We start from the raw sequence: 27,295 nt of genomic DNA, 5'->3' as shown, positions 1-27,295 counted from the left end.
TCTGTTCCTGACCTCGTCTTTGGTGGGGGTGTGCCTCGTGGCTCCACCCGAGACCTTACGGTCTGCACATCTTTCAAAATGTCTTCTTTTTTTGACAAAAACTGACATTCAGAAAGACACTGGAGAACTTGAGTCATGCATTCAGAGCTCAGAGATGAATGTTTCAGCCATTTATTCAAACTGGAATCTGTGTTTTACCCATATTAAATTACTGTTATGTGCACCGGTTAAAAGTTTTGATTTCGGCCAATAAAACCAATGTCCGTCTTTTTTAACACAGAAAACGACCTTAATTAACCCTAGCCCTAACCCTAACCCACACCTTCTAAAATAAAATTCAAATGTTAACCAGAATTGGGTTAATCGGTGATCCAAAACTTGAGTCGAACACAAAAATGCCACGCAGCAATAAATAAATAACCGAATAAACGCTTTCCAGCCCATGATGACAAAATTACTGGGTGCTAATTCAAGCCAGCAACAACAGATCTACTATGTGGGAGTTATTACTTCAAGGATGATCATTTTATAGTTAATCTTCAACTTAATACAAATTCTGTTTATCATAGCTTTTTCAGTAAACTGATATTTGCAGGTTGTAGCTAAATGAGGATCCCAGAATCAGTTCGTCTCTGTGTTAAAATCTCCCTCAAAACAGTGGATTGTCTTTGCTCATTCAGTAAAATGAAATGCTGAAATTCTTGTGTCAAAATCCCTCGAGTGGTTTTTACATTGTAAGCAAAGCAATGCACGCCACAGGTGAGTGAGGTTACTTACTGTCTGCCTGAAAGGAGAACACCAAGGAGCTGAGCAGAAGCGGGAACAGCAATGCCCCTCGAGGCCGGAGGGGTCTTGCCAGGTGAATACTAGGCACCATGTTTGAAGACGGTGCTCCTCGGTCCTCTGCTAGACGTGTCCCACTCTGACAGGATCAAAGACTAACACCTAGGAGAACAAAAACATGCAGAACAAGGAGTACGGAAACATTAGTATTCAAACTCCTCGTGTATTTACATATATTATAATGAGCAGCAAAAACACAGTTAGAACTATCAAAAGCAAGTCGCAGAGTAGAACTAAACGACAAAACATTTAGGTGTACAGCACACAACACAGATCTTTGTTCATGATCAACAAGGCAACTAATACCCAAAACAAACCCTGCTCAGGGCAGAGTGAAGTGAATGTAGAACATCGGCAGAGGAGATGAAACACCAACGTGGTGTAGTTCTGCAGAATGAAGAGATCAGAATGAAAAGAAGGGTCAGGATGCAGCTCAGCCAGCCCCTCACAACGGGGTCGGTTAAGAACCCAAAGGACCGCCTAAATACACGTCCCAAAGGACCACAGCCCACGTAATGTTTCCCATTAGGAAATTGAAACAGTGCCATCCAGATGGTTTCAAATCACACCGAGTGCCATGATCTCATGGAATTACAGCACGGTCGCATATATCAACCTGCAACACGCCACACGTCCGACGTCGGCCGGTCAACAAGGAAGAAGCAGGCGAGGCACACATTAACAACAATCAACCAAAGCGCTCGACAGAACAAAAGAAATAAAGATACAGATTTACTGTCAGAAGTAACTCAGCCAACTTATTAAAACATGACCTTAAGTTTTTTACTGCCTCCAGTTAGAATGTCTGATGCCATTATAAACAAACTAACATTGTGTGCCTATAAATTGAGATAACTACATTTCTAATGCACTCTCTAGCCAGTGGCCAACTGTGATGAGTCATTTATAAAGCTGCAAAGAAAAGCACGGAGCTATATCTCTCTTTCAAAAGGAATTAAAGCTGCAGGAGCAGAGACTCGGAGAAAGAGCCGACCTTGGAAGAGAAAAGTTTGTGGTTGATTTCTCTGCATTCGTTTTTATTAAAAAGAGAATATTTAAGTTAAGCCGCCCACTTTAGAGTAACGATGAACAATACTCAATGATGTCTCTTTTGTTGGGGGAGGGGGAGCAGAGTTGACAATGCAGAATGTCTTGAGGCTCGCTGGGTGGCCAGTCAGCTTTAGTCTATTCAGTTCAGCTAAGCAAGTTAGAGTGTCAGGAACACAATGCCTCCAGTATCTGGTAGAGAAAAAACCATCCTGGAGCCCGTGGAGGTCTTGAGTAGCCCGTTACTCATGTGGCTCTTACAATGCGGGTGGAAAATGGAGGAAAATCTACAGGTGACCGCCATCTTTGTTAAAATGGACTAATGCAAACATCCAGTGAGGCAGAAATCGTAGCAGATCAGAAAGTCGATGCTTCTTTTTGTGTAACCCAATATTGTTTTTGAACCCTTTTGACGTCGTTGAAAGACAAATCCATGCATGACTTAATAAGACAACAAGAAGGAACGCGGTATATGAGTCAGGGCCGGTGCCTCACCTGGGCACGCACGACGATGTATGGCGCTGACAGCCTGCTCTTCATCACTGCTCGTCTCTGGGCAGGAATGTTGCCTTTTATGTCTAATTTCCGATTCCTGACACACCTTGCATCTAAGGAATTTCCAAACACTGTACAGTGAACGCCATCCATTGTCAGAGGGAGTTTGTGATCGTATCAAGCAGTAATACACTCTGGCCGGCACGTAGACTATGGAAAAACCAACTGAAGTGACTTGAAACTCTTAAAGACTTTCTATTTTTTCAGTGTTATTGGGAAAGCGGTTAACTGCTGGTGTGCCAAGTCGTTTGCAGTCTGGTGAAGAAAAACTGCACAAAAATGCAGCTGAGGACACCAAAAAGGTGGATCACGCCCCCACTCTGCAGCAGGATTTAAAGATGTTAAGACCCCATTTTTATTTCAAGTTAATACCCCAAGTTAGCGCAGCAAAGTGAGCGTAACTCACATCAATTTTAGTGGCTGACTAATTTGTTATGACACTCTTTGGTATGGTCTTACTGTGTCTAGTTTCTAATTCCATTTTTGGTTCTTTTTAAAACACAGGAAAGGTAAGGAAAAGAGAAACCTTTCCTGTGTTTTAAAAAGAACCAAAAATGGAATTGTTATGACATTCATTTTAATGTACGCCAGTGTTGCTCTTGTTCACGTTGGCGGAGAGGAAGTGAGTGAAGCTCGACAAAGTTGGCTACTTGCCGGGCTTCAAACCCTTGGCGGTGGAGGGATATCTTTCGCAGCAGACGCCAGAAAGAGGCAGATGCTTTTCATCTTCAATGAGACAAAATCCTAGAGCGAGGCTTATTCTTTATTTATTTAGCTGCTTATTTACCCCAGTGAAGCCTGGTCCCTCCCAGCTGTGCTGAAATACTTTGGGACAAGTCTGGCTACTGTGTGCGTTTGTGCTGCCGCGACAGAGCAAACAAGAGGTGGGCTGGGCACCAACGTGTAAATGGTGCAGCGTGATCCAAAATCGGAGCAAATGGCTCAGCAAACAAGGAGACATTGTTGTCTGTTGTTTGCAAGAATGTGGGAGATAAAAACAGTGTGAAGATGTAGGGGGTGGATGCATGGTGAATCCTGCTGGTTTAGTAATGATTTCCTTCCCGAGCCTGGTCAGGGGTGTGTGGGAGAGAGAGGAGAGGGTGAGCAGCCGGATAATTATGGCTAAAATGATCATTCGGATTATTTCATCAGAAGCAGAATTCTGGAGCTGATTGTTCTAAAGCTAAAGTGGTGCGGTTGGCGGCGATGAGCGACTGGCTTGGCTGGGAACTGGCCCCCCAAATTTAATTTTGTTCTGAGCTCGACACAACCTCGAGATGGCCCTGATTAAGGCGAAGATCTGGGAAATTATCCGAGACCATCTCTGCAGCATTTGAGGTAATAAAAAGCATGGCAGCCTTCATTATTCTAAAATGAAAAATGCCTAAAACCTTCGGCGGATGTCCAGGATATGGATGCTCGAATTAAAACAAGACAATGGTCACTATGAAAGGAATTAAGATACAGAGGACAAATCAAAAACTTATTCCAAAGCCGCTTATGATCTCAGGCCCGGGATAAAATTGACAATTCAACAGATGACCCTGAGGTAAAGCTCCACAAATATTACAGAGGTGGATTTAAGAAAGTTAGGGTTATGAACAAATCCAAGCATAGTCAGGGTCTGAATCCTCCATCCAGCCTTACAGTTTAGTTTGACCAATTTCACCGGGAAAAAGGGAGAAACAACCAGAGAGGGTTTGGAATGTTCAGGGTCCAGCTCCAACATGATATTTTCACAAAACTGAATCATCTTGCAGCCTTGTTCACCAACGTCTGTAGTTTATAGCAAACAAACAGTAATATAAACACACCGTATTTATAGAAACAGCTTTTCGTCATATCCTTAAACTCATTGCCCCTTCCAACAAGGCCATGTTTTGAGAAAATACCGCATAGGGGAGGACCTGTTTAATAAACAGTTTCAAACTGCTTCTAAAGAACAGAAAAAGACCTTTCCTGAACTTTTACAACTTGATCCACAGATTCGGGTTGTGGGTGGCGATTCGGAGGCTGAGCACCATTTGTAGAGAAGCGCTGGACGTCCCATTTGTCAATGTGTCAAGATCACGTATCCTATTAGGACAGATGATTCTGTTGTGGTAACATCTTGTTTAAACAAAGAGACGCTACAGCAGAGAAGACAAGGTCACTGGGATGAACTTGATAAAACCTTCAACAGTGAATCCACTCCTAATGCTTTAGGAAGAAGCTTCCTAACCGTTTCTGGAGTTATCAGGAATGCAGAGCGTGACATAGAGACTCTGTAGTGTATAAATTGTACAATCGGCAGTGGACTTACTAAGAGATTTAGAGGAGTAATTAACAACTGGATAGAAACATCTGAATTGGAGAAGTGAGGAAGACCAGAAAGTGTTTGCGTTAGCAGGGAGGGGAGGACAAACACCCAACGCTCACCTATCTTGTTTGCATATTCCCCCCACCCCACCCCCCCACCCCGTGTGTGGCAAGGGAGTGGCCACCCGTACAGAAAAGCTAGTCTACAGGCAGACAATGCAAGACACAGCTGCGCCGAGAGAGGCAGAGGCTGAGTAAACACCACCATTACACTAACTACAGGTAGCATTTCTGCTCCCTGTCGTTTCCCCACCTCCTACTCATGTTCTCTCCATTTCTCCATCCCTGTTTAATGGGTAATCCTGAACGCGGGGAGGTGGGACAGCGGAGATATATGACTGGTGGCGTGGAGAGCTAATCATAGGTATCTCTGGGGGTGATAAACCTAGACCACTGAGGTTTGCATTTGCAAAGCCCGCAACAGGTCCATAAACACGGTTGGTAGCTGAAGTTCAGCTGCAGAGTTTTGGCCGTTGATTAGTTTTTCCATCGCCTCGTGGCTCTGTGCCCTTTTTTTTCCCCTCGTCTCGGCAGTGATCACCTACCGCAAGATCCCGGGAGAATCACTGCAAACTCATGGACCCTGTACTGTAAAATGAAAAGTGTGAAATAACCAAACAGAGTTTCTCTTTCAACTCCAAATGCCTCGCCGCTGTCTCCACAGACTGGATGGTGCATGTCCTTTTGTTACAAGGCTGCAACAAGAGCCTGCATTGAATTTTACCTTACAAAGTGTAATGTCCTGTGACCTATTGAGTTTTACAGCACTTCTGTTTACAAGCCGATTCCCTAAAGTTAATTGTTAACGCTTTACTGCCGAGGACAGGATTGAGAGACAGAGAGAGACACCTAGAACAGATGTGCACACTTCCTTAAGTTGAGCAATACAAGGCGGAGAGCACCGATTATGTGACCTACAATGAGAGCGCTCGTGTAATAAATCATACAAGCGACGTTTCTGCTTGGGTGGATGACTCGACGAAACTCATCAGGTAGTTGATTCAGCAAAGTCTGATAATTAATTAAAGACAAACCGTTCCCTGAATATTGCACCATCTCTATGATTCATAGTGATGCAACCGGTGACGCACGAGGGCTCCTGATCATGTTCGACACACTCACTAACCCCTCACTCAACTGAATACAAAATGACTGTCTTTATGCATATGATACAGTGTCAAGTGACTTTTAGTGGTTGAATGAACATTTAACAAAACCAAGCACCTCCGTAACTTTCCACTGGGTGGGACGACCAATCTCTTTTCCTGCAAGTCAATCCGACAATGAAATCTGATGTGTATTACACTAATGTGCATTACTCAGACTGGAAGAGACATACCAAAGTGCCACTTCCATTTGAATTTATCGAGGAGTGATTATTGGCGATGTCGTGCTGCTGAGCAAGGAGAAAATAGCTTGCAGTGCAAAGTGCTGAGCAAAAGGCCTGCAAATAAATCAAAAACGTAGACTCAATGCAAAACACACATCCATCAAATGAGAGAAGTGCTGCTGTACCTGAACTAATCAAGTGTATGAAGCCGCCTTCTATGTGGTTGTACCAACCTCATGAGCCAAACTGCTGAATACAAACATATCGTTTGTATATTCCTGTGCAGTTTTCATAAAACCTTAAGAGAAATAAAAATGTTTAATTTATAAGTTAAACAAACCCAACGCTGGGTTCCTGAAGCACATCTAAATTCTAAGCTTAAAAAAGCCTCACTGTAAATATTCTAAGTGTTTTCTTCTTTTCACCCTGTCTGTTCACATCCCAACATCCAAGACAAGTCAAGACTCGCATGTTTCAAGCATCGGTGGTTTTGTTTCTCATTGACTCGGCAAGGTGCTACATTTTGCACCGAGTTCTGGGTCAGTGCGTTGGCTCTGCTGGCGCAGCTCCCTCTGGAAAAGTTTACTTTTACTTTAAAAGTGGGAGTGCATGTAGCAGCCAATGAAATCGCCGTACTTCTCCGATCTTGTAACCAAATGGTTGCTGCCAGTCAAAACATCAGGAATCTTGTGGTTTAATTCAACGGTAAATGGCCTGTATTTGTTTAGCGTCTTCTTAGGGTCCTACAACCCCCCAAGGCGCTTTACAACACAATCAGTCATTCACACACTGGTGGGGATGAACTACATTGTAGCCACAGCTGGAGCACTGACGAAAGCGAGACAGCTGAACACTGGCGCCACCGGTCCCTACGACCACCACCAGCATGCAAGGTGGGTTAAGCGTCACAACAGCAGCATTCTCTGGCGGGAGCCGGAATTGAACCTGCAACCTTCTGATTACTGGATAACCTGCTCCACTTCCTGAGGTACTGCTACCCAATTCAATGTAAAGTTAGTTTTAGGTTTTCATTAAAAATTTGCTTATTTAACAATTTGCTGATATTGTCATACTTTTAATATCCAATACTGATATCAAATCGATACTGATACACGCTGTGTCCACCTCTCATAAAAAAAGAAAATCTAAAACATTTTAGGTCGCTAGCATTACATATTCACCATCATGCATGCTTAAATTCTCCCTAAGCATGAGGCTAAGTTGTGTGTATTAGTTTTTTCCTGAATGATTCAGCTACGGTGATAAAACATTTATAAAGATCTTTAAATAAAAAAAGCAAGCCTTGGGTGAAGATTCTTGATTTTGCTTTTGTCGTTTGCTAGCTGTCTAGATACATGTAGATGTGCTGCGAGGACAGCGTACTACACAGGGCAAATTTCTACTTCACAAGTCGTGCCAAATAAACTAAAATATTTTTAAAAAGTTTATCTCAGATCTGTCATATTTTTACTTTGTGAGAGAGATGAGATGTAGCTGAATAGTTTGATATATGATATGATATGATATAATATTTTCTAATCTTAAATTTTAATGCTGATATTGGTCAATATTAACAGTGAACCGATAATATCAAACATCCCTAGTTTTTGTATATCGCTTCCCGTTTTATTTTGAAAGGCTTTAGTCTAGTTCTTGTGCTTTTCACCCTTCCTCTTAGTGATGCATCCACATTCACTTCAAAAGTCCTAAACTTCAAAGTGTAGAAAACAATAAATGACGAATTGGGAAAGCGTTGTATTCAATTCAACCTCTTTAAGAACGCAAGAAGCCAACAGCTTTCCAGCAGTTCAAAAACTGAGATGTTTGAGTGTTTCTTTGTGTTCAAAAATGAACTGAAAATGAATAATCAAGGCTGTTTCTAAGCTACAGCTGCACATCAAGTTAAAATTACAAACTCTGATGCAATTCCAGCAGCAGCTACTTGTATATATATAAAAAATAAATAAATAAGAAATGTAATCTGCCAAGCGAGAATGATAAGCTAACACGTCACCACTTGACGGCTTGCTTGTGGACAGATGGTGCCATGAAATGACTAGGCAGACAGCGCAGAAGGCATGAACTCCCCCTTTAAACAGAAGACTTCGACTCCCCCGCCCCTCCACCTCGAAGGCAGAAAGCCTCATCTTCACCAGCAAAAGACAAACAGAGTGAAGGCATGTGAGCAGAAAGACTGGCAAACACACACTTCTGCAAATCAATAGCCGGCCAAACAGAGGCAGTTGCTCAGACTGAGCTCAACCCGGACATATCGTGGATGGATTCTAGCAACCAGAGAAGAAATATGAATGAGCATTTGCGCAACAGCAATGCAATCAACTGAAAACAAACTGTGTAAGCATGTTTCCTTGGGAAACATTTTCTATACTTATCTCAAAGTTGCAGTTTGCTCATTTGCAGCGAATGGAAATGATGTGACAATATTGAATTAAGCTTAAAAAATAACTTTCTTTCTATTTTGAGGGCCTCGTGCTTTCCAGCAGGCGCCCCTATTGTTCTAAATCGATTACATCGAGTTGGCTAGTGCTTAGAGTAGGGGGTATTGTAAATCAGCTTGGTGTCAGGCCAGATTAGTAACAGTAAAGAGCTGGAGAGAGATCTGGTGATTGTTCAGTGGTCGTCATGAGAAAGAAGCTGGGGCCGTGGAGTTCCATGACGGAGCAGCAAAACTCTGCAAAGCGGCTTTGAAATGATAAAAATAAAACAGCTTTTTCATGTATTCATGATTTATGACTAGCAGTATTGAATTTCATAAGATGCTCCATCAATGTAAAACAAGGCCTGGATTTATTTAGTTCAGCTCATTTGTAAATATATGAATTTCTTTGTTTTTATTGAGTAGTTAATCGGGATTAGGAGTTGTGCATTTTCATGTTTCTTTATAACACAGAGCAAGAAAAGCCCTTTCTAGTAAAATAAAATGAATTAAGGAAAAAGGAAATTGGCTGTGAATGAAACCGTCAGACTTTTACATTCGGCTGTTGGTCATAAAAGTGCTCACTCACGTATGATGGTCTGGTACAAGCAGCTCCTTATCTCACTACATCTGTTAAATGCAAATGTGCTTTTAAAGAAATGCTGCGTCAGCCATAATACTCTCCTGGAAAATACAACCGCTTCACGCAGACGTGTGTGTGGGGCAGTGGACTGCTTCAGCTTTATTATACAGAATATTTTCCTCTATAATAAATGCTTGTCTGTATTCAGAGCAGAGACTCACAGAAGGAACTGTATATTGACACGTTTTATTACTTTAGCTCAAAATGGAGCCTGTAAAATGCAGAGGGAAGCAGAGCATTGTGGTCTGAGGTGCAGCAGCACAAACACAGGTAAGGGTTAGACAAACTCAGGGAGGGCTGGGAAAAGCCCCTCCCATAAAATCTGGCATCTGTGGTGGGAAACCAGAAACACTAGACCTTGTGGTGCATGCGTGCGTGCGTGCGTGTGTGTGTGTGTGTGTGTGTGTGTGTGTGTGGCATGAAGCTCCATTTAGCAACAACAACCTATTCATCTGAAACGTGTGCAGGAATGAATTTAAAAAGTACAAAAACATTGATTTATTTTAGATCCACCTACAAAAAGGAAACCAAGGCTCTTTGTCTTCTACATTTATTCAATGTTCTTGCAAATGTCTAAGAAAAAAAGAAAGAAAGAATCCCTAAGGATCTTATCCAACTCATTCGGGCCTTCTATTCCAGACTTCTGCCCTCTCAGTCCCGGTCTAACTAGTGAAAAGAGGCAGAGCCTAATAAGCCATTCTGTCTTTCTGCCAGTCTGTATTTCCCTCCATCTCCCAGCCCACCCTCCCTCCCTGGTCATCCCTCCATCCCTCTCTCTTAGCCTGTCTAAGCCGTGCACCGGCCTGTTGGAGCAGATGGACTCACATATCCCCATCTCTCTTCAGAGCACCAAGGATTTAAAATGTAAGAGAGACGAGTTTAAAACTGGCAGAGGCCTGTTGATGAAGGACAAGAGAAAACTAGGCATGTTCAGGTTAGACAATGTTCATGAAGCAGGAGTCCTAGGGTTGGGCATCGTTTGATTTTGAACAATTCCGATTACAATTCCTTGTTTCGATTCCGGTTCCTATCGATTCCCGATTCCGATTCTTTCAAGACATGACATGTTTTACATGAGCCAGCTAACCATGATCCTACTAGATGAGATCTTAACTTCAACATGAATTTTAATGGACAATAACATCACCTTCATTTAGACACAAACATGTTTTGGAGAAAAAAAGAAAAAGACTTGCAGCACAACCAGTGTGTTTGTTTCTGACCACACAACCAATGTCTGGAAGACGCCTCTGGGACGAGAGGCTAAATGTCTCCAACATATCCAGAAACGTCCAGCTGTTTTCAGCTAAAGCTCTCAGGATGATCATGTCCAGGATGACTGAGAACTACACCTCCATGCTGCAGCAGCATTCAGTCAGAACAGGAAGTGAAACGTAAATGTAGCTGGCTGCGTCTGACTGCTGATGCTCCGTGTTTTTATTTCTGCAGTGAGACAAACTCGCCTCACACCGTCCAGAGTTTGTTCTTTAAAGCCTCTATTAAATTCACCGTGTTGATGTATTTTACCAAGTTTCCTCTACTCTGCATGAGTTAGTTTACATGACGGAGTAAAAGTTTGGCAGACGCGTTTGTTTATATCTGGCCGCTGCACGCCGGGTGGGGTGGTGGTGGTGGTGGTGGTGGTGGTGGGGGGGGGGGGGGTGGCGGCGGGGGGGGGGGGGGGGGCTGCTGCACACAGACAGCTGGTGTGATCAGCTCTAAAAAGTGCTGATCACAATTTGCTGATCACGTTTATTTTTCAGGGAGATCGGCCGCGGATTCCTCTTTCGTCAGCATTCTAGGAATCGAAATAAAAAAACTTTGAACGACTCCAGGAGAAATGAACAGTTGGAACCAGTTCCAATCAATGCTCGATGCCCAACCCTAACAGGACTGATACCTCTTAAATGCAAAGATGCTGAGGTGTTTATAAGCAATGAAATCGTTGTTTGGCAGAACATGGAATCATTTTTTAATGAAACCATACGAATGGATCAGTTAGAAAATGTCTGATTTCTTTAGAATTTGTTATTTAGTTTTAGTTTATTTCGAACAAAGAAAACATACATAATTTTTTTAAAAATACCACAAACAGAAAAAATACATATCATCATCCCTTCTTCTCTGTTTGAAAAGGAGTAGGCTGAAGTGGGAACTTATATGTCCCTACCCCTTTATACAAGTAAGTTTTATTTGTTTACTAAATCTAACACAAAACCTACATTAAAACAAACAAAATGGTACAAGTCACCAAAAAAACCCAAAAACCACCAAAACATATGGAAAAAAAAACAAAAAAAGAAAAAAAAACACATCTTTTTACAAGTGATACAATTTACTTTTCCTTAGAATAAAGGACACCCACATAAATCATCGATTTTCCACTATATACTTGTTCAGAATATGTTTTTTATAATTCATAATTGTTAACATGGAAGCTTTTGCTAAACTCAGCAGCAACTTTTAAGGCAGAAAAATCAACCTTTGTGACAAAACCTGCACTTTCCCCATTCCACTAATTGATTCTGTCAGTTCTGACGTTAAAATATGCACCTTTACAACAGAAATGACTAGGTTTGGTACATTTTCTTGACACTGCAGATGTTTCCATTGTGACTGACGTATCAAATGTTCATTTCTTTTACCAAAAACTTCTTTTAACTGCTTCAAGATGTGTGGTTTTAGTAAAGAAGCTGTGAAGTCCTGTCTTTCCAAGGTAATCCAGTCTTTAAAACAGAGTTCTACATTTCAACAGGTGACGTCTTTGTGGCTACAACCCCTTTTGTTTTTTACCAACTTACTGGGGGTTCACACGGGAACATCAGTGGGCAGTGGGGCATTTTTTCGAGATGCATCAAGCCACACTGCGAGCATCTCTGCCATCCTCCTTCCTGGACTCGCAAAATCACCAAATCCCTCGAAACTTCATCCACCATTAATGTAAAAAAAATTTAAAAAGGGGGAGCTCTCATGAAGAAAACACAATTCTTCTCAAAAGATACTGGAAGTAAATAAGCTGTGAGATCAGACGTACAGACCTTATCTACATAGGCAGGACATCGCATCTCTGCAATTGACTTTTATTTTGAAAATTATCAGACATTTTACACTGATATAGTGTGTGATTTTCTGTCTAACTCTGTGCTAATTGCAGAAATCGCCACATCCCAGAAGCGCATTGCATCAAAACTAGAACCCAATCCTACCTTTTGTGGCGTGCCGTGTGTGTGAAGACCCAGACTTAGCCCCAGAACAATTTACAGACGTTTTATTTATTTTCAACAGTAATTCTACTTGACTGATTTATAGTTAATAAATGCCCATAATTAGTGGCACCCTTCAAGCTACTGAATGTCACCAAAAAATAAATCATGTCTGTCTAGGTTACAAGCTAAAAATATAGTCAGACTCAATTTCCTCAATGCCTCACCTCAGTCCACCTCTTAGGTAATGAGAAAGTATCTGGACAGTGCATCTGTCCGTCGTCTTAAGGAAGAATCAGCTTTGTCCTAAACCTCTGCATGGCAGCATGACAGACAGGAGGAGTACAGAATAACGGGCCTACGAGGTTGTGAGCAACGCAATCGATTGCCAGCTGACTGGCAAGGTCCATTATACTGACAGGCCAGAGCCACAACACGCTGACCTGCTCTTCACCAACGTTCTCATTACTACCCATGAATCTCTCTCTGGGACCAATCTCTCTGGCCATCCCTTTGCTCTTCCTCTGACTCGGAGCAAAGCGTGGAGCAGAAATTCACTCTGTCAATCTGATGGATGAGTTTCAAAAGAGGCAAACGCCACACCTAAGCCACAGCACTGTGTTTAATGTACTGGGCCAGGGAAAGAAGCAGAACAGAGAAAACGAAAGGCCCTTTTTACTCCAGGAAACTGCCACCTGACTGTACATTTAACGCTGGAGAAATTCAGAGTGACTGTGAGAGACAGCAGCTACCTCATTTAACACTTAACCCACCAGAAGCTTCTTAGAGACCAAGTTCACACGTTTTATCAACACACTTGCAGTGGTCTCTAGTAAATGAGTCTTGTGAGTCAGTCTTGGTGGGGAAAAAAGCTCTGGCACGCTCGTTTCAGGACAGCTGAGGAGTGTGGCGCTGAACTCTTCAGGTTTTGGAGTCTTTCCTGATATTTGGACATCTTGCCCCTGATTGGCTAACAGCAACACAACTCCACCATTGACCACGTTTGCTTTGCAAGATTAATGCTTTATCTCCACAAATATCATGAGCATGAAGGAGTTCTACTGTGTGGTGGAGTTGCTAATGCTAAAGGTTAGCTTCTACTAGCTGAGACATTCTCTGCTCTCTCCAAACCAACAACAGCCTCCCATGTTGCGAGCCAAGCTGGGTGATTCCATGAACGTTAGTTTTCAATGTGACGTTAATCTGTGTGGCTTTAATAATCCAAGTGTTTCCTTGTCTTTCTTTCTGCGGCTAACGCAAGAAAATAGGAGTAAAATTTATTTTCATGTTTAGCCTTCATGGTAAACTCTGAGTGAGCGATTATATATCAAAAATAGCAACTAATAAAAGGTTTCTCAGTGAACACGTGTTTGAACTTAAATGTTTATTTCTTGGTAAAATTATTTATGCTAGCTCACCCGTATAGACAGGATTTACCTGCAGCTGACACAGCCTCGAAACTATCAATAACCCCCAGCTGCTGTTCTGTGGCTTAGCTAAGACGTAAGCACACAAAAACGTTCAAACGTGTGTTTGCCAACAAAATATCTGGAAAATAACCAGACAGAGAAAATCTGATTTTAATGACTAATTAAATTCTTGACCTGACTATTCTTTCAAATAAAAAAAAAAAAAAAAAATCTGAAAAAGCTTCGGGAGACTTTCAAAGCAAGTACAAAGACATTCAATCAAGCTAACTGGCATTTAGATCTGAGATGTCTCCTGAATTATTGGATAATTAGGACTGGAGATGCCAGAGATGTAATCTTTAATACATGCAATCATTGCCATTTATGAAAAAAAGAAGCCAATTAAAGAAAGGTCACTTGAGATTTTTCATGGACCAGTTGAAAGTAAATTAGGTAAATAGCAGGTGTACAGTTATAAAGACATTTTTAGCCTCGTGACATGTGTAAATTGAATTTGAAATGAAACACCTACTCTGTATTCCACAGCCGTTTATTTGTACAGCCATGACTGACATTAGACTGAACACCAGGCTGTTTCACATACAGCCAGACATGTAAGGACAGGGACCTGTCACTCACCTCATCAGATCCACGCGGACATCTAAAGTGCCTCTGTCAGGTCACCAAATGAAAAACCATCGCTGCCAAATGTTGAAGTCGCTCCATTGACTGGTTAAACGCGTTCTTTCCTTGTGTTCTGTTTAAATTGGCCGAGCTCTTTTAGGTTGAAGGCATCGATTCAAAAATAAAAGGGGATCCGCCACCAGTCATAAACCAGAATTCAAACACGTGGCCTAATCTAGCAACCTAATAAAACTCTCGGGAGGACTGCGGCCTACGATCTTGTCATTCTTGGTTTCTCAGCAGTCTGTTCGTGCCGCTTCCAGAGCAAGCGTGTGAAGTAGGATCTAAGGAACTCTGCTCCTTTCAAGTGAGGCATCGTGTCTAGTCATGGCAGCTGCATGGTAATTATTAGAATAACTTATTTGGTACAAAAAGCTAATAAATGTAAATTAACAATCAGATGGAATTTCTAAAACGTACAACACTCTGAGGCATTAACAGCTCATCATCAAACCATAACCACTAACCCCACGAGACACTGAGCCAGGAGTTTTATGCTCTTTGGCCAATAAGAACAGAAATGTATGACACATAATTTCCCCTCATACATAAATTTAGAACTGTTTGCACACATAAATGCTCGATATGACACTTCAATTGAATCCCTCCATGTAAGATGCAAAAAGGGCTTTCCAAAAGTGCACAGAGAGAACTGGTTATCCATCTGCTTCCCCTTTCCTCAACCAGCTCTCGTCTTATTTTCATCCCGTGCAGCCACGTCTCCCATGTTTACTAATGTAGAAGCAACCCCTTTATCAGGGAAGAGATTTGTAGGAAAGAGGCAGGGGATTAGCCATTAAATTACCAGGCAGACAGCATCCCTGCTCCAGGGTTTGTGAAGCAGTAATCTCCAAGGCTGGAGTTTGGCGAAGTAGGGAGGGGGTACAGATGAAGATTTGGGATTGGTGCCATTGAACTTAAACTGTGCACAACTTGCACATGAAAGAGCATTTCATAAGGGGATTTTAGTGTTTTCATCAAAAACCATTTTTAGAAAATGAGACCAAAATGTGGGTGGGTTTTTCCTTTTTTGGTTACCCATGAGCCCAACAAACAACCGCACAAGAGTTTTCAAACGGGGACTCTGTAGCTAGGGAGAGCTGGTGGAATTAGATTTCAGTGGCCTTGCTTGTGGTTCTTGTCCTGCCACCTCACTGCCCTCCCTTAGACAAGCAACGCTTTCCTAGAGAAACCCCCCCGGACACAGGAATGTTTCATCAACGCCACAGCCCCCAGCATCTTTACCAGGCCACATTGGGCCAAGAGGAGCTGCAAAGGCAGGCCATAAACAAGTCAGGCGTTATAATGAAACCAAATGAATCTCCATCCATCTTCACAAAACAAGCAGGGGAATTGAGAATTCTGCAGGAGAAAAAGACAGTGTGTGGTTTTTGGAGCACACTAAACTAAATAAAACACCAGAAAACAGTATACTCAAATGCAAGTGCACCAATAACTTACACAGGCCTATTATTTCATTAGAAATATAAAAAGTGAGCTGACAAAGGAGGAGGCAGAAGGGCTGGTGAAGTAATGAAGTAGAATGTCAGGTTTTAGCGTGGCATTTGGAGAAACTGGGTCTGAGCAAACAAGGGTGCTGGTATAAATCAGATGATTGATGATAATTCAGAACGAAAAATAGATTAAGCCAAGCTTTTGGTTTGGTTTTACTGCCACTAAATACCAAGTCCACCCCTACTTCACACTGGAAGCATTGACTGCATGGTATTTATATATTGGCTCCGCCTCTTCTCGCTGAGACATCCTGCTGCCTTATGGGCTCGACACACGGGAGACGACAAACGACGGCGATCAGCAAAATTTGTCGCCATCGCTTTTATTACCTGACACACGGGAGGCGATCCGCGGCAGCGGCCAGTGGCAAAGCCGTCTACGCGTTCTGTTCCATGGCGAAATCGAAACTTCCGTTGTTTTGTTTGGCTGTGTCAGGTTGGAGGGAATTAAGGTTATTTAAGCGGTTCAGAGTTAAAAAAGCGATAGATATGATGTTTCACAAGTTGCTGCTAGAGTTATGTGAAATCTTACTTCTGATTTTACTATATAAAACATAATAATAATCAACTTCTCCTCCATGTTTGCTCGGAGGTGTACGGAGCATCCTGTCCGCTCATTGGTCAGTGAATGAAACCTCCGTTGATTGGTCCTCGTCTGAGCGACAGCGATGAAAAGTTGAAAATATTTCAACTTTCTGGGAACGCGTTGCTGGGTCGCCGGTGCACGACACGTGCACGAGCGCAAAATTTCACACACACGTTTTTCGCATTTCGCTTGGTAGGAGGGAGACCCGCGATTATCGCTTTGTCGCGCATGTCTCATTGAAAATGAATGGAGGAGAGGCGATGTCGCCTCCCATGTGTCGAGCCCATTACGCTCCATTTTGGCTTGAGAAGGGGAGGGCCAGGTGAAGTAGCGTGCCCGAGTCAGTGGTTTTGATTGGTTAGGAGTAAGTAGTGAGTCTAGTGTGCTGCTACCTGATAAGTTAAAATGAAAACAGGAAACTTTTTTATCGAAGTTTTATCGACCCATTCTTTTTTCTATTGCACCACATGTCTATCGATTGATGATCGTCCAGTCCTAATGTATAGCATACAAAACAGGATCAAATCAAACAGAACAATAACAGTTACCAGTTTTTCAGGGAAAAGCTGTAATTATAGCAAAATACAGATCTCTGTGGTCGCGGTATGTTTCCAACCTGCACCTCTGCACAGATCAAGTATGAAAAAAACATAAGCCATATCATACTTTAGGAGCACAAAAAATTCAGCTGCCTCTGGAAACGGAGGCAGCTTCAATCAATGTGGAGGTGTAATGGGATGATGTGGAATTGAAATGAGTTTTGTGCAAGAAGGGAAATGTCCTCCCTGACAAAGCGGATTTGTGTTCCCTTTGAGGGGCTTGTAGCTATAACCTGCAGAGTTACGATTTAAATGAAAGGTGCAAGGCTACGAGCACAAAAAAGACCTCTGATGGCGTGCTGTAACTGGCCATAAAGGATGCGTTAGCGATGAAGAATGCACCGTGATATATCAAAAAGGCACAGGGAGAAAAACAACAGGGCTGAAAATGTACAGCTGCTTTAAAGAGACGGTGAGCTGGAGCTGTCGGGCTACACACACACACACACACACACACACACACACACGGAGGTACGTTCCCACTTAAAGAAAACAAAAATAACACCACCTCACCGAAAATAAACCTGTTTTCTAATTTTGATTTGATCTGGTGTCAGAACCCTGAGATGTGTTTTGCAAGCTTGTGCAGAAGTCAAAGGAGAGACGCAGACCTAGTTTAATCAAACAAGCTCTCTGCTTGGGGCAGCTGAGAAAAGAAATCTTGTCAAAATACTGACGATTGTGGTGGTAAAGATGGCCTTTTTTCCCCTCGACCTTCTCGTCAGCACCCGTCCAAATGAATGAAAGGCCTGATGAAAGAGAAGGAGTGTCACAAATGGAACCAGAAAGTGACGATCAGCACCAGCGACACATCACACAGCAGTGGCCGCTGATTGACATCGCACATTACATATGATGTATCTAGCACGCTCGTATAAAGCTGTGTAAACATCTTATTTAACGCAGATCGCCAGTTTGACAATTAGCCCTTGTCATCGTAAAACAACTGCCTATGACCTTGTCAACATCAAAAAACCATTCCTGACACAGCAAACCATAAATCCCCCCCAGTGCAGTCCTTTTAAAGTCAACGCCCCATCGTTCTGCATCAAGGCTTTGAACTTTATTAATCCGACAGAGACTGAGGGCTTTCACTTACAGAACGTGTCGTGGACAAATGTCTGACTCAAATGGCACGGTCGCCTTCACGGACATTGATCTGTAACTGTAAGCGACTTCTACCATGTGTCAGTTGCGATTGACCAGATCCATCATGCTTTAACAGGCTGTTGCATCAGCCAAATCATTGATGATGAGAAATCAAGTTCTATGGGAAAATCCATTTTGGAAGATCTTAATTAAATCCAAGGAATCCAATGGTGGTGGTGAATGGGAGGCGTTTAACTGACTGAGGCTCTTCTTCCAGAAAGACAAGACTTTAAGAGGAGGATATTGTTTGTCTAATAATCAGGTGGCTGTAGCTGTTTCAGGTAAAATCTGGCTCCAGCTATGCCTCTGTGAAGCAGTGACAAGAGAATCAGTAGTGAAACTGGAATGAGGGGTTTGTAGGAGGTACAACCTAGAGGTACAACCTAGGGTCACGCAGTGCAGGCTTGCATCTTTGTTTGCACAAATGACCACAGCAGACCTTTTTTTTTTAATCTGATGTTTGTTTTTGCCACTGAGCAGCTGAACAGTCACATTAAAAGTACCTTCCATCTTAATTTTATTTTACTTTTTTGCGACAATGTGTAGGTTTTACCATTAATGTCTGGAGATATCCATCAAAATGCGAATAAATGATGCCCAGTTGTAACAAGTGACCATAAAAATCGGGTCTAAAATACATGGGAGTGAGTCTACATCTCTGGGCGACGCCACAATGTTCTCTTCTATGTGAGCTCTTGACGACAAAATGTATTTACCAATTTGTAACAGGCGATTACAAAACTTTGCCATTCATAAACATTGTTTTGCACATTTGCCTCTTTGCTTGTTGCAAGTGATGAATGAGATTGATGTGCTTGTTATTTTGCAGGCTGAATGATCTGCCAAAGTACCAGTGATTTTTTACCCTAACGGTCATCCGCTAATAAGCTCTTAAGCCTAGCGTATGCCTAGCGTCAGCTCCACGAGGGAGAGACGCACACGCATGGACACAGACGTTTTGATCTCTGACCTCTCTGTCTCCTGGAGAGTGTTGCAAAGCTATTCCTCACCAGGACAACAGAGGGCGTAGCGCTGTTCTGGGGTATCCTGTCACGTATCCAGTCAAAGATGGTGCATTCACCACTTTATTTATATTGTGTTTTTTGTATTGCAGAGATTCTTTTAACAGGGACAAATTTGTCTCTCATTTTCCTCCACTTTTTCATGCGCTCACCACCTCTAAACCCATGTTTCCAGTGATTTCCATCCATGAACAAAACGCTGGCTGTGTATCTTTATACTCATCCAGTCACGGGCGAATAAAACTTTCATACTTTTAGAGTTTTTCCATGAGCTATTCTTCAACCTGCTCCGTGTCTGTCGCTGGATATCTTCAACTCTTTATGTTTTAGAGGGCGTAATGGCAGCACTGTTGATGAAAGCGGTGTCCTGACCAATCACAAGCCTGCTTTCTCAGTCTCGCTCGACGGATGTTTTGAAAAGTGGGCTCGACTCCTCACAAGGATGGATAATGGCGTCACGTGTCTCCACACCAACGCAGAAACACTGCTTGCTTGCAATGATTTAGATATGTATGTAATGCCCCTTATAGGGAGCCTAAGACATGCCCATCTACTTGGGTCCCCGGAAGAACAAAAAAGTGAATGCAAGTCAATGGGGCTAGAAATGCTATTTTGTAATTCTGCTTGTTATGTGCCGTGGATTTCACATATGATATGCGTGAATTTTAGAAAACAGATCTTTTAGCCCCATTGACCTGCATTCGTTTTTTTGTTCTTCCAGGGACCCATGAGCCGACTGGAAGGGGAGAAGACTCCCTATTGCCAGGGAAAATACACACAGTAACTTTAACCTCACCTTGGTTACCAGTTTGTTTTAAATACAAACAAGGATGAGAATCATTAACTAGAACCTAAAGAATAAAATGCATCGCTTATTTAAATTGGAAATTTAAGAATAAAATGTGTTTTCACCACAGTACTAAAACCTATGGGGAAGGGTAGCTTTTTTAAAAGGGCAAACAAACCAAAAAGCATGTTGTCCACAGTTTTTTTTAGAAAGCTTAAGGCAGCTTTGGTGGAAAAGAGCAAGACAGGAAAAAAAAATAGATATGTTCTCACAGTCTCTTTGTATTGAGCAACAACCTTACTAGGAAACAATTGCCACATTATTTCTGAGCTGGAAAAAAACGATACCCAAAAGTTTCTTATGGGAGTACATACAAGTAGATTAAATCTACAAAATATAACTAAATACAATAAATCAGACAAAATAGACATCTAATACAGGATCTAGCCTGCAGAGACAGAGGCAAGGCCCCAACTGACTTCATAAAAAGTCATAATTCATGACCTCCAAAAGTTCTCTTTTACAATTATCTAGGATTTCAAAGCTTTTCAGTGTCTCCACCTTGGTGGAATTCGTCTAGCTGAAATTTTACCCTCCAGATTGCCCGCGGAGATAAAGACAACTGGAAAAACAGGTTGTTTGGCCTCAGAGTAAGGCCTAATGCAGTGTAACGGCAGGGCGCCTCACCTTAGCAGCGGTAGCTAGGGGACGTTCCATGGCCCTTCTATTCAAAGTCCTGTGAATAAGTAGGGGAGGGCTCGCACCAGACAGGGCAATTTGCCAGGGAGCCAGCCAATACAGCTGAGGCAGGACGAGGTTAAACTATTGTTTTGGCTTCACAAGCAAGAGTGAGCAAGCACAAAAGTTAACGCAGACAAAAGAGTAAGAAAATACCTGACTACTCAAGTGTAACACATCAACTTATTTTGCTACTTTCATTAGAAAAGCCAAGTTGTGAAACAACACAAGCCGGATCTGGGATGTCTGGGGAATAAAAAGTTCAGGCCACCTTAAAGAGGTCAGGCGGTTTAGAAAAATGCACCTGTGCCTCACTTGTTCCAAAAGCAATAACTTCTTTCATCTTACCTATGCATGTCAAGTAGATCCACTTAAAAAGAAATCCTTTTCATTCCTTTTATTTTTATTTCAAGGCACTTATTCCACAAAGAGCGGGTATCCAAATCCTACAAAAGGAAATCCAGAAGTATCCATAAAAGATTATCCCTGAGTGATGTCTTAAATATAAAAAAAGATAGAAAGTAGACCCCAATTCTTCCTCAGATATTCCATCCACGGCGTTTCATTAAACCAAAACAACCGTCTTGGTTCTCCTGCATTAAGTTTCCAGCTGTGTCAGTAGAGCCATGCAGCTTGGGGAGAGATCCTTCTGAGTCAAAGCTTGTTCACACACTGAGCGGGTGTTCACTCACTGACTGCCCGGGGGAAGCCAAACCCACCCATGTGATGTCACTGGTGTCAGATTTCAGTAGAAAGGAGGAGGCTGTGAGGTCTTACCTATCTGAACACTGACCAATAAGAGACAGTTATGGTTTACCTGAATGTAGAAAAAAAAAAGAAAAAGTGAAGGTACACGTGATGTTATGTGCAGACTCCATTATCTATTGTTCCAGAGGAGTTTGCTTATTCAGGTTAATAATAAACCCGGCAAAAATGTCCCCTCTACTCCCCTCTAAGTGAAACCCTCTGGTAACAACACTTCACAATATGGGTCCCTATATTGGCATTACTTTAAAGATTAAAATGCCATAGTTGTCGCACACACTGGTGTGGTGTGGTGGAAATTGTCCTCTGCATTTGACCCATCCCCGTGGGGAGTAGTGAGCTGCAGCTGTGGCTGTGCTCAGGAACTATTTGGTGGTTTAACCCCCCCAATCTAACCCCTAAAGCTGAGTGTCAAGCAGGAAGAGTACATAGAGTCTGTAATATGACCCGACCGGGACTTGAGCTCCGATCACCCAGTCCCAGGGTGGACACTAGTGCATTATTAAGCATTAAAATGCAAAGGGTCCCTTTAGTAACGTTATTTAGTGCATTATTAAGTATTAATAAACATGTTACTTAGTACACAAGTAAGCATTAACAACCAATGGGTACCTTTATTAATGTTACTTAGTACATTATTAAGCATTAATAAACAAAGGGCCCCTTTATTAATGTTACTTAGTGCATTATTAAGCATTAAAACACAAAGGGTCCCTTTATTAATATTATTTAGAGCATTATTAAGCATTAATAAACAAAAGGTCCCTTTATAACCGTTAATTAGTGCATTGTTAAGAATTAATAAACAAAGGGTCCCTTTAAAAAGTTGCTTAATTCATTATTAAGTATTAATAAATAAAAGGTCCCTTTATTACTGTTACTTACCACATTGTTAAGCATTAATAAACAAAGGGTCCCTTTATTAATGTTATTTAGTGCATTATTAAGCATTAATAAATAAAGGGTCCCTTTATTAACATTTTTAGTGCATTATAAAGCATTAACAAACAAGGGGTCCCTTTACTAATGTTCCCAATATTAACTATTAATTGTCCTTAAGGTTAGAATAAAAGGCTGGGGAGGGGGGTATCTGCTTAGTAAACACGACCTTGGAGTGTATAAACATTCTAGGGGAGTATGCTAATATATGTTTAGCAACAAGACTGGAAAATAATGTAGCATTTCTGCTTTTACAGAAAAATAATAATGTGTGTGTGTGTGTGGGTGGGTGGGTGGGGTGGTGGGGTTTAATATGCATAATCCACATCTACGAGGCTTTAGTTGCATGCAAACCATTTCCACAAACACACTGTTTCTCATTCCCTCTGGTCAAACTCTGCTAGCCATGGAGCTAATCATCCACAACAGATGTTCAGAAATGTTCAGTCGGATTTATGACAGAGCTCAGAGGAACAGCCAAGTCAGCCTCTGGTGCCGTTTTTCTCTTCCGTCCTACAAGGACAAGGGATTGCACCGTAAGGAGGATGTCAGCACAACAATTCTCCCCCCCTCCCAAATTCCCCAGCGCTCCGAGATGCACCATCCGAGACAACTGCGCCTTAATAGATCACAGAGTCTCAGGACCTCGGGGAGAGTTTTCCTCATTTATCCCACATAACACCGCATGGACTGTAACTTGACTCAATGAGCAATGCTTCAACTGTGTTTCACCCTCCACAAAATGATGTTTTTTCATATTAGTGACACTGCTGATACGGCAAACCATCTTAGCTGAGACAAATATCTCAGAATGAAGCACTATATAACATAGTATTGCATTATTAATAAAATATTACACATATCTTCACTGGTATATGCCGAAAAAACAACAGGGTTGCATCACTACTACCAAGTGCTAACCTATACGAAAAAGCAACTCCAACAGATTACCATAACAAAAGAGTCCAAAAAGATTCGAAGGCCTCCACTAAAAGCAGCATTGTTGTTCCTGTTCCTGCTTAAATGCTGCTGAGAGAAGTGCGTTCTATATTCCTCTGTTTTGATAACAATAGGGCATAGTCTGGTTGTGTCGGACGCTCGAGATCTGTGAACAAAACAGACTTTTCAATAAGAAGAGAGAACAAATTGTTTCCTCTTTAACATTCTTTCAAGTTAGGAGAAAATGGGAAGTGGGTTATCTGATTAAAAAGTAATTCAATTCCTAACAGCCTAAAATAGAAAATATATTCATGTCGTACGCATTGCAATAATCTCTAGAAAGAAATGGGATATTGAGAAAGCAGCAGACATAAACTTTGTTCTTTCTGTGCTGCAGCTTTCTGCAAAAGAAGGAATATTCACTCTGGACGTTTTGTAAGCCTCTCAGTTCATTAGAAACTCATAAGAGTTTGAGGAAATCTGCTGGCGAATAATGATTACACCCACACGCTCCTGACGAGAGGGAAAAAGTATATTGGTGGGTGTAAACAGTTTGTGCCAGCCCAAATGTCACATGAATCGAAGATGAAAAACTCGGAACAAAACCTGGATTTGATGATAGATGGAAGTAGATTATTGGCTCGTGGTCCTAGCAGCAAAGTGGGAGGTAAATGGAGTCGGCTGCACAACGTAACCAATTCATTTCAAGTGTAATCCCATTTTAGTGAAATGTAAAACTCAAAAAACACAGATGGGTCTTGAGCTGTAACTGCTCTATGCGAGTTTTAAACTGTTGCCTTAAGGGAGGTTTTGCAGCTCAGGCAGTTTAAAGACCTCGAGTTTGCCCCACCCCCTTAAGAGCTTGAATGGAGTTACCCTCACCCCACCCCACCCCAACTGAGTCTGAGAATTCATACCAGGGAACCATCCCCCACTCAATTCATTACACTTCACAAACCTGAGGACTCTGAATCTGTCTGTGTCTCATAACTGTAGTAAAATCAGGATTCTGTTGCATTTTTATTTTGTTGTAATTTTCTGAAAATAAAAAGTTCGTGGTGAAGCTTCGGGGTTAAAGAATGCATGAATGAAACCACTGAAACTCAGCTCCTGTGTGGTTGCTTTAGTCATCAGGTAGGTAAGATGCTGGCCGCTGTAGGACGGAATGAATCACCCTGGCCCTGGGCTTTATCAATATAACCGTCTGCTGCATGCCTGCTAAAGCATTTAACAAGGTTAAGCTTCCAGGTAGGAAAATAAGTAACTCGTCGTCAATTCAACAGAGCATCAATGATGCCAATGATCCTCGTATTAGAAAAAAATGCTCTTTATTTTGTTTTCTAATAGAAACGCTGCAGTTTACAGCTGTCTGAATCCAAATCTCTAAATCTGATGCATTACCTAAAATAAAGTAATTCCAAAAATCCTCACGAAGAAATGCAAACAGTTGTGCATTACATCCTTCGTTTGCAGGGGACACTCAAACACATTACTGGCTGCGTGCCATCGGAAAAATGCTGACCTGTGTCATAAACACTGAGCTGTGAAAGTCAGTGTGTTGCTGCTGGTGCTGATAGGCTCTTCAGAGCAGCACTATGTCATCACGTCCAGAAGCACAGCTGGGCAGCACCTGTTAGTTTAACATTCCCAAGCAATTTGCAACGTACCGACACTTGGTTACCAACACTAGTTTGTTGGCTAATTTCCTGCAGTTAGAATTTGTGCGAAACACAGAATATATTCCAATTCACACGCATGGGGTTGAGCTTATTTTCAAATTTAAAACGCAACACTTAAGCTGGTACTGAGATCCTGATTACTGCGACTCACAGGGGTACTGTGCAGGACGTTCCGGCGCACCTCTCTCTTCACCACGACAGATCGGTACAACGCCTGCATCACTGTAGACACAGCACCAATCCGCCATCTTTCCCTCACTCGACCCCGAGATACTTAAACTCCTCGACTTGAGGCAGGACGTCATTCCTGACTTGGAAAAGGGCTTCTAACCATTTCAGATCCAACACTATGACCTAAGACATTAAAATGTGCTGCACTTCCATAAAGTTAAACATAAAATTGGTCATCATGGATGCACAACTGTATCTTTACTAAACGTGAAGCTTGTGAACATTGGCTAACATTTGTCAAGGACATACTGATGTTTTATTTTTATTTTTTCAGGGCTGTCTGCAGATAACACTGCACTGGGAAAAAGGTGGTGGTACAAAGTGACAGGAAGAATAAAAAAAGCGCAAAGGACAGCGTGTGTGTGTGTGTGTGTGTGTGTTTGTGTGTGTGTGTGTGTGTGTGTGTGTGTGTGTGTGTGTGTGTGTGTGTTTGTGTGTGTGTGTGTGTGTGTGTGTGTGTGGGGACATAAAACCCAGATAAGACTGTGATTTAATGGTTCTGACCTTCAGTGAGAACCAGCATATGTGTGCATGCCTGTAAAGATACGGTGCATGTATATGAAGCATATGGATTTTGAAGTACTCCCTCTAAAGGTGTCTGCAGAAGAAGTGGGTGTACCTGCATGCCCACATGGACTTGTTAGTTCCAGGCAGAAGGAGAGCTCAAGAAGAGGGTAAGATGAGAGCAGTGGAAGCGATGGAGACGGGACCTCTATTCCTTGTTCTCATTGAAAACCAAAAACAATGAGCACTCTCCATTACACTCTGTTGCTGTCAACTGGCAGGGCGCACTCTCGAAGGGGAACGGTGGAGCATGCCGCCGAATGCGTGAGACAAATCATTTTTATCTGGGACCCCGGCGGGTATTGACAAACCGAGGATGCATTTAGATAGCCCAATTAAAACGGGGAAATGAAGCAACATTGGAGCACTTTACAACATCGTGTCCTCCCTCTGCCCCTGGGGGGGGGGGGGGGGGGGGGGGGCACCATGAACCAAGAGCGATACTCTTCCTTTAAGAGTAAGGGGATGGCATTGAATAAAAAGAAGCAGGTGGCTCAGAGAAGTCACTATAAGGTGAAATTTGAAATTATGTTTATGCAAGTGACACTGGTTTTTTTCTGCATGTTTGGATTTTCCATAGTTCTCTTTGGGGATATTAGTGGCAGCTTCAGCAACAAGGAGATGCTCAAAGGTCAAGAATGGCAAGCACAACAAGGAACTCAATACGTCCCTCTAAGTTCAACGGGAAGCTGACAATCAATGACATGGAAATTGCCTCCATGTATTCAGATGTGCTTTAGCAGGTGACCTTTAATGTCATCCACTTCCTCATACTTCTTCCCTCACGCGAGTACGACTCCCACTGGTTTAATTTCCACATCACTATTTGTCTTCAAGATCAATGATCATTCCGTTGAGATTACAGTCGTGCATTTTTCAAAGATATCTATTCACTGGTAAGAACTCACCGAAGTTCCATTCATCAAGCTTTAAGTATGTTAGAAGGTTACAAGACCACTATATTTTCTGATGCCTCACGTTCTCTGTGGGAGGAGAGGACCGAGAGCGTTCGCCAAAGCTCGCCCATTTCATTCTCCCATGTAGAAAGAAAAAAAGACAGTAATGCTTTGGTATGCTGCGAGCAGCTGTTCAGCCGTGTTACATTTCACAGGCTGCGGTCGACAAATCCACAAAAAGATGCAGAATCTTTCAACAATGTCTTCTCTTGTGTGAGGCTATTGTTGGTGAAAAACTCTGCTCAGTGCTCCCTCTCAAACTTTAGTAACCTCTACTTTTGGCATAATAGCTATACAAGACTATTAAGAGAACACGTG

General features: G+C 42.2%; 1 protein-coding gene across 18 annotated transcripts in view; it reads right to left on the bottom strand.

Annotated features, from left to right (window-relative positions):
- LOC107383573 (receptor-type tyrosine-protein phosphatase F) overlaps nt 1-27,295 on the bottom strand; it is a 258,659-nt gene that overhangs the window by 143,694 nt on the left and 87,670 nt on the right. For 13 of the 18 annotated variants that reach the window (XM_070541593.1, XM_070541600.1, XM_070541599.1 and 10 more), the window contains exons 1-2: nt 21,253-21,464; nt 778-945 (exon numbers count right to left, since the gene is read on the bottom strand). In XM_070541593.1, coding sequence (XP_070397694.1) covers nt 778-877 — 100 coding nt within the window. In that variant the 5' untranslated portion in view covers nt 878-945; nt 21,253-21,464. Of the gene's footprint in view, nt 1-777; nt 946-17,885; nt 17,958-21,252; nt 21,465-27,295 lie in introns of those variants that run through there. The other 5 variants (XM_070541595.1, XM_054742275.2, XM_070541597.1 and 2 more) reach the window with 3 other exon arrangements.

This window comes from Nothobranchius furzeri, chromosome 11 (genome assembly GCF_043380555.1).
Source record: "Nothobranchius furzeri strain GRZ-AD chromosome 11, NfurGRZ-RIMD1, whole genome shotgun sequence".
NCBI lineage: Eukaryota > Metazoa > Chordata > Actinopteri > Cyprinodontiformes > Nothobranchiidae > Nothobranchius > Nothobranchius furzeri.
Note: the sequence above shows the minus strand (reverse complement) of the source record. Positions and strands in the feature narration are given on the sequence as shown.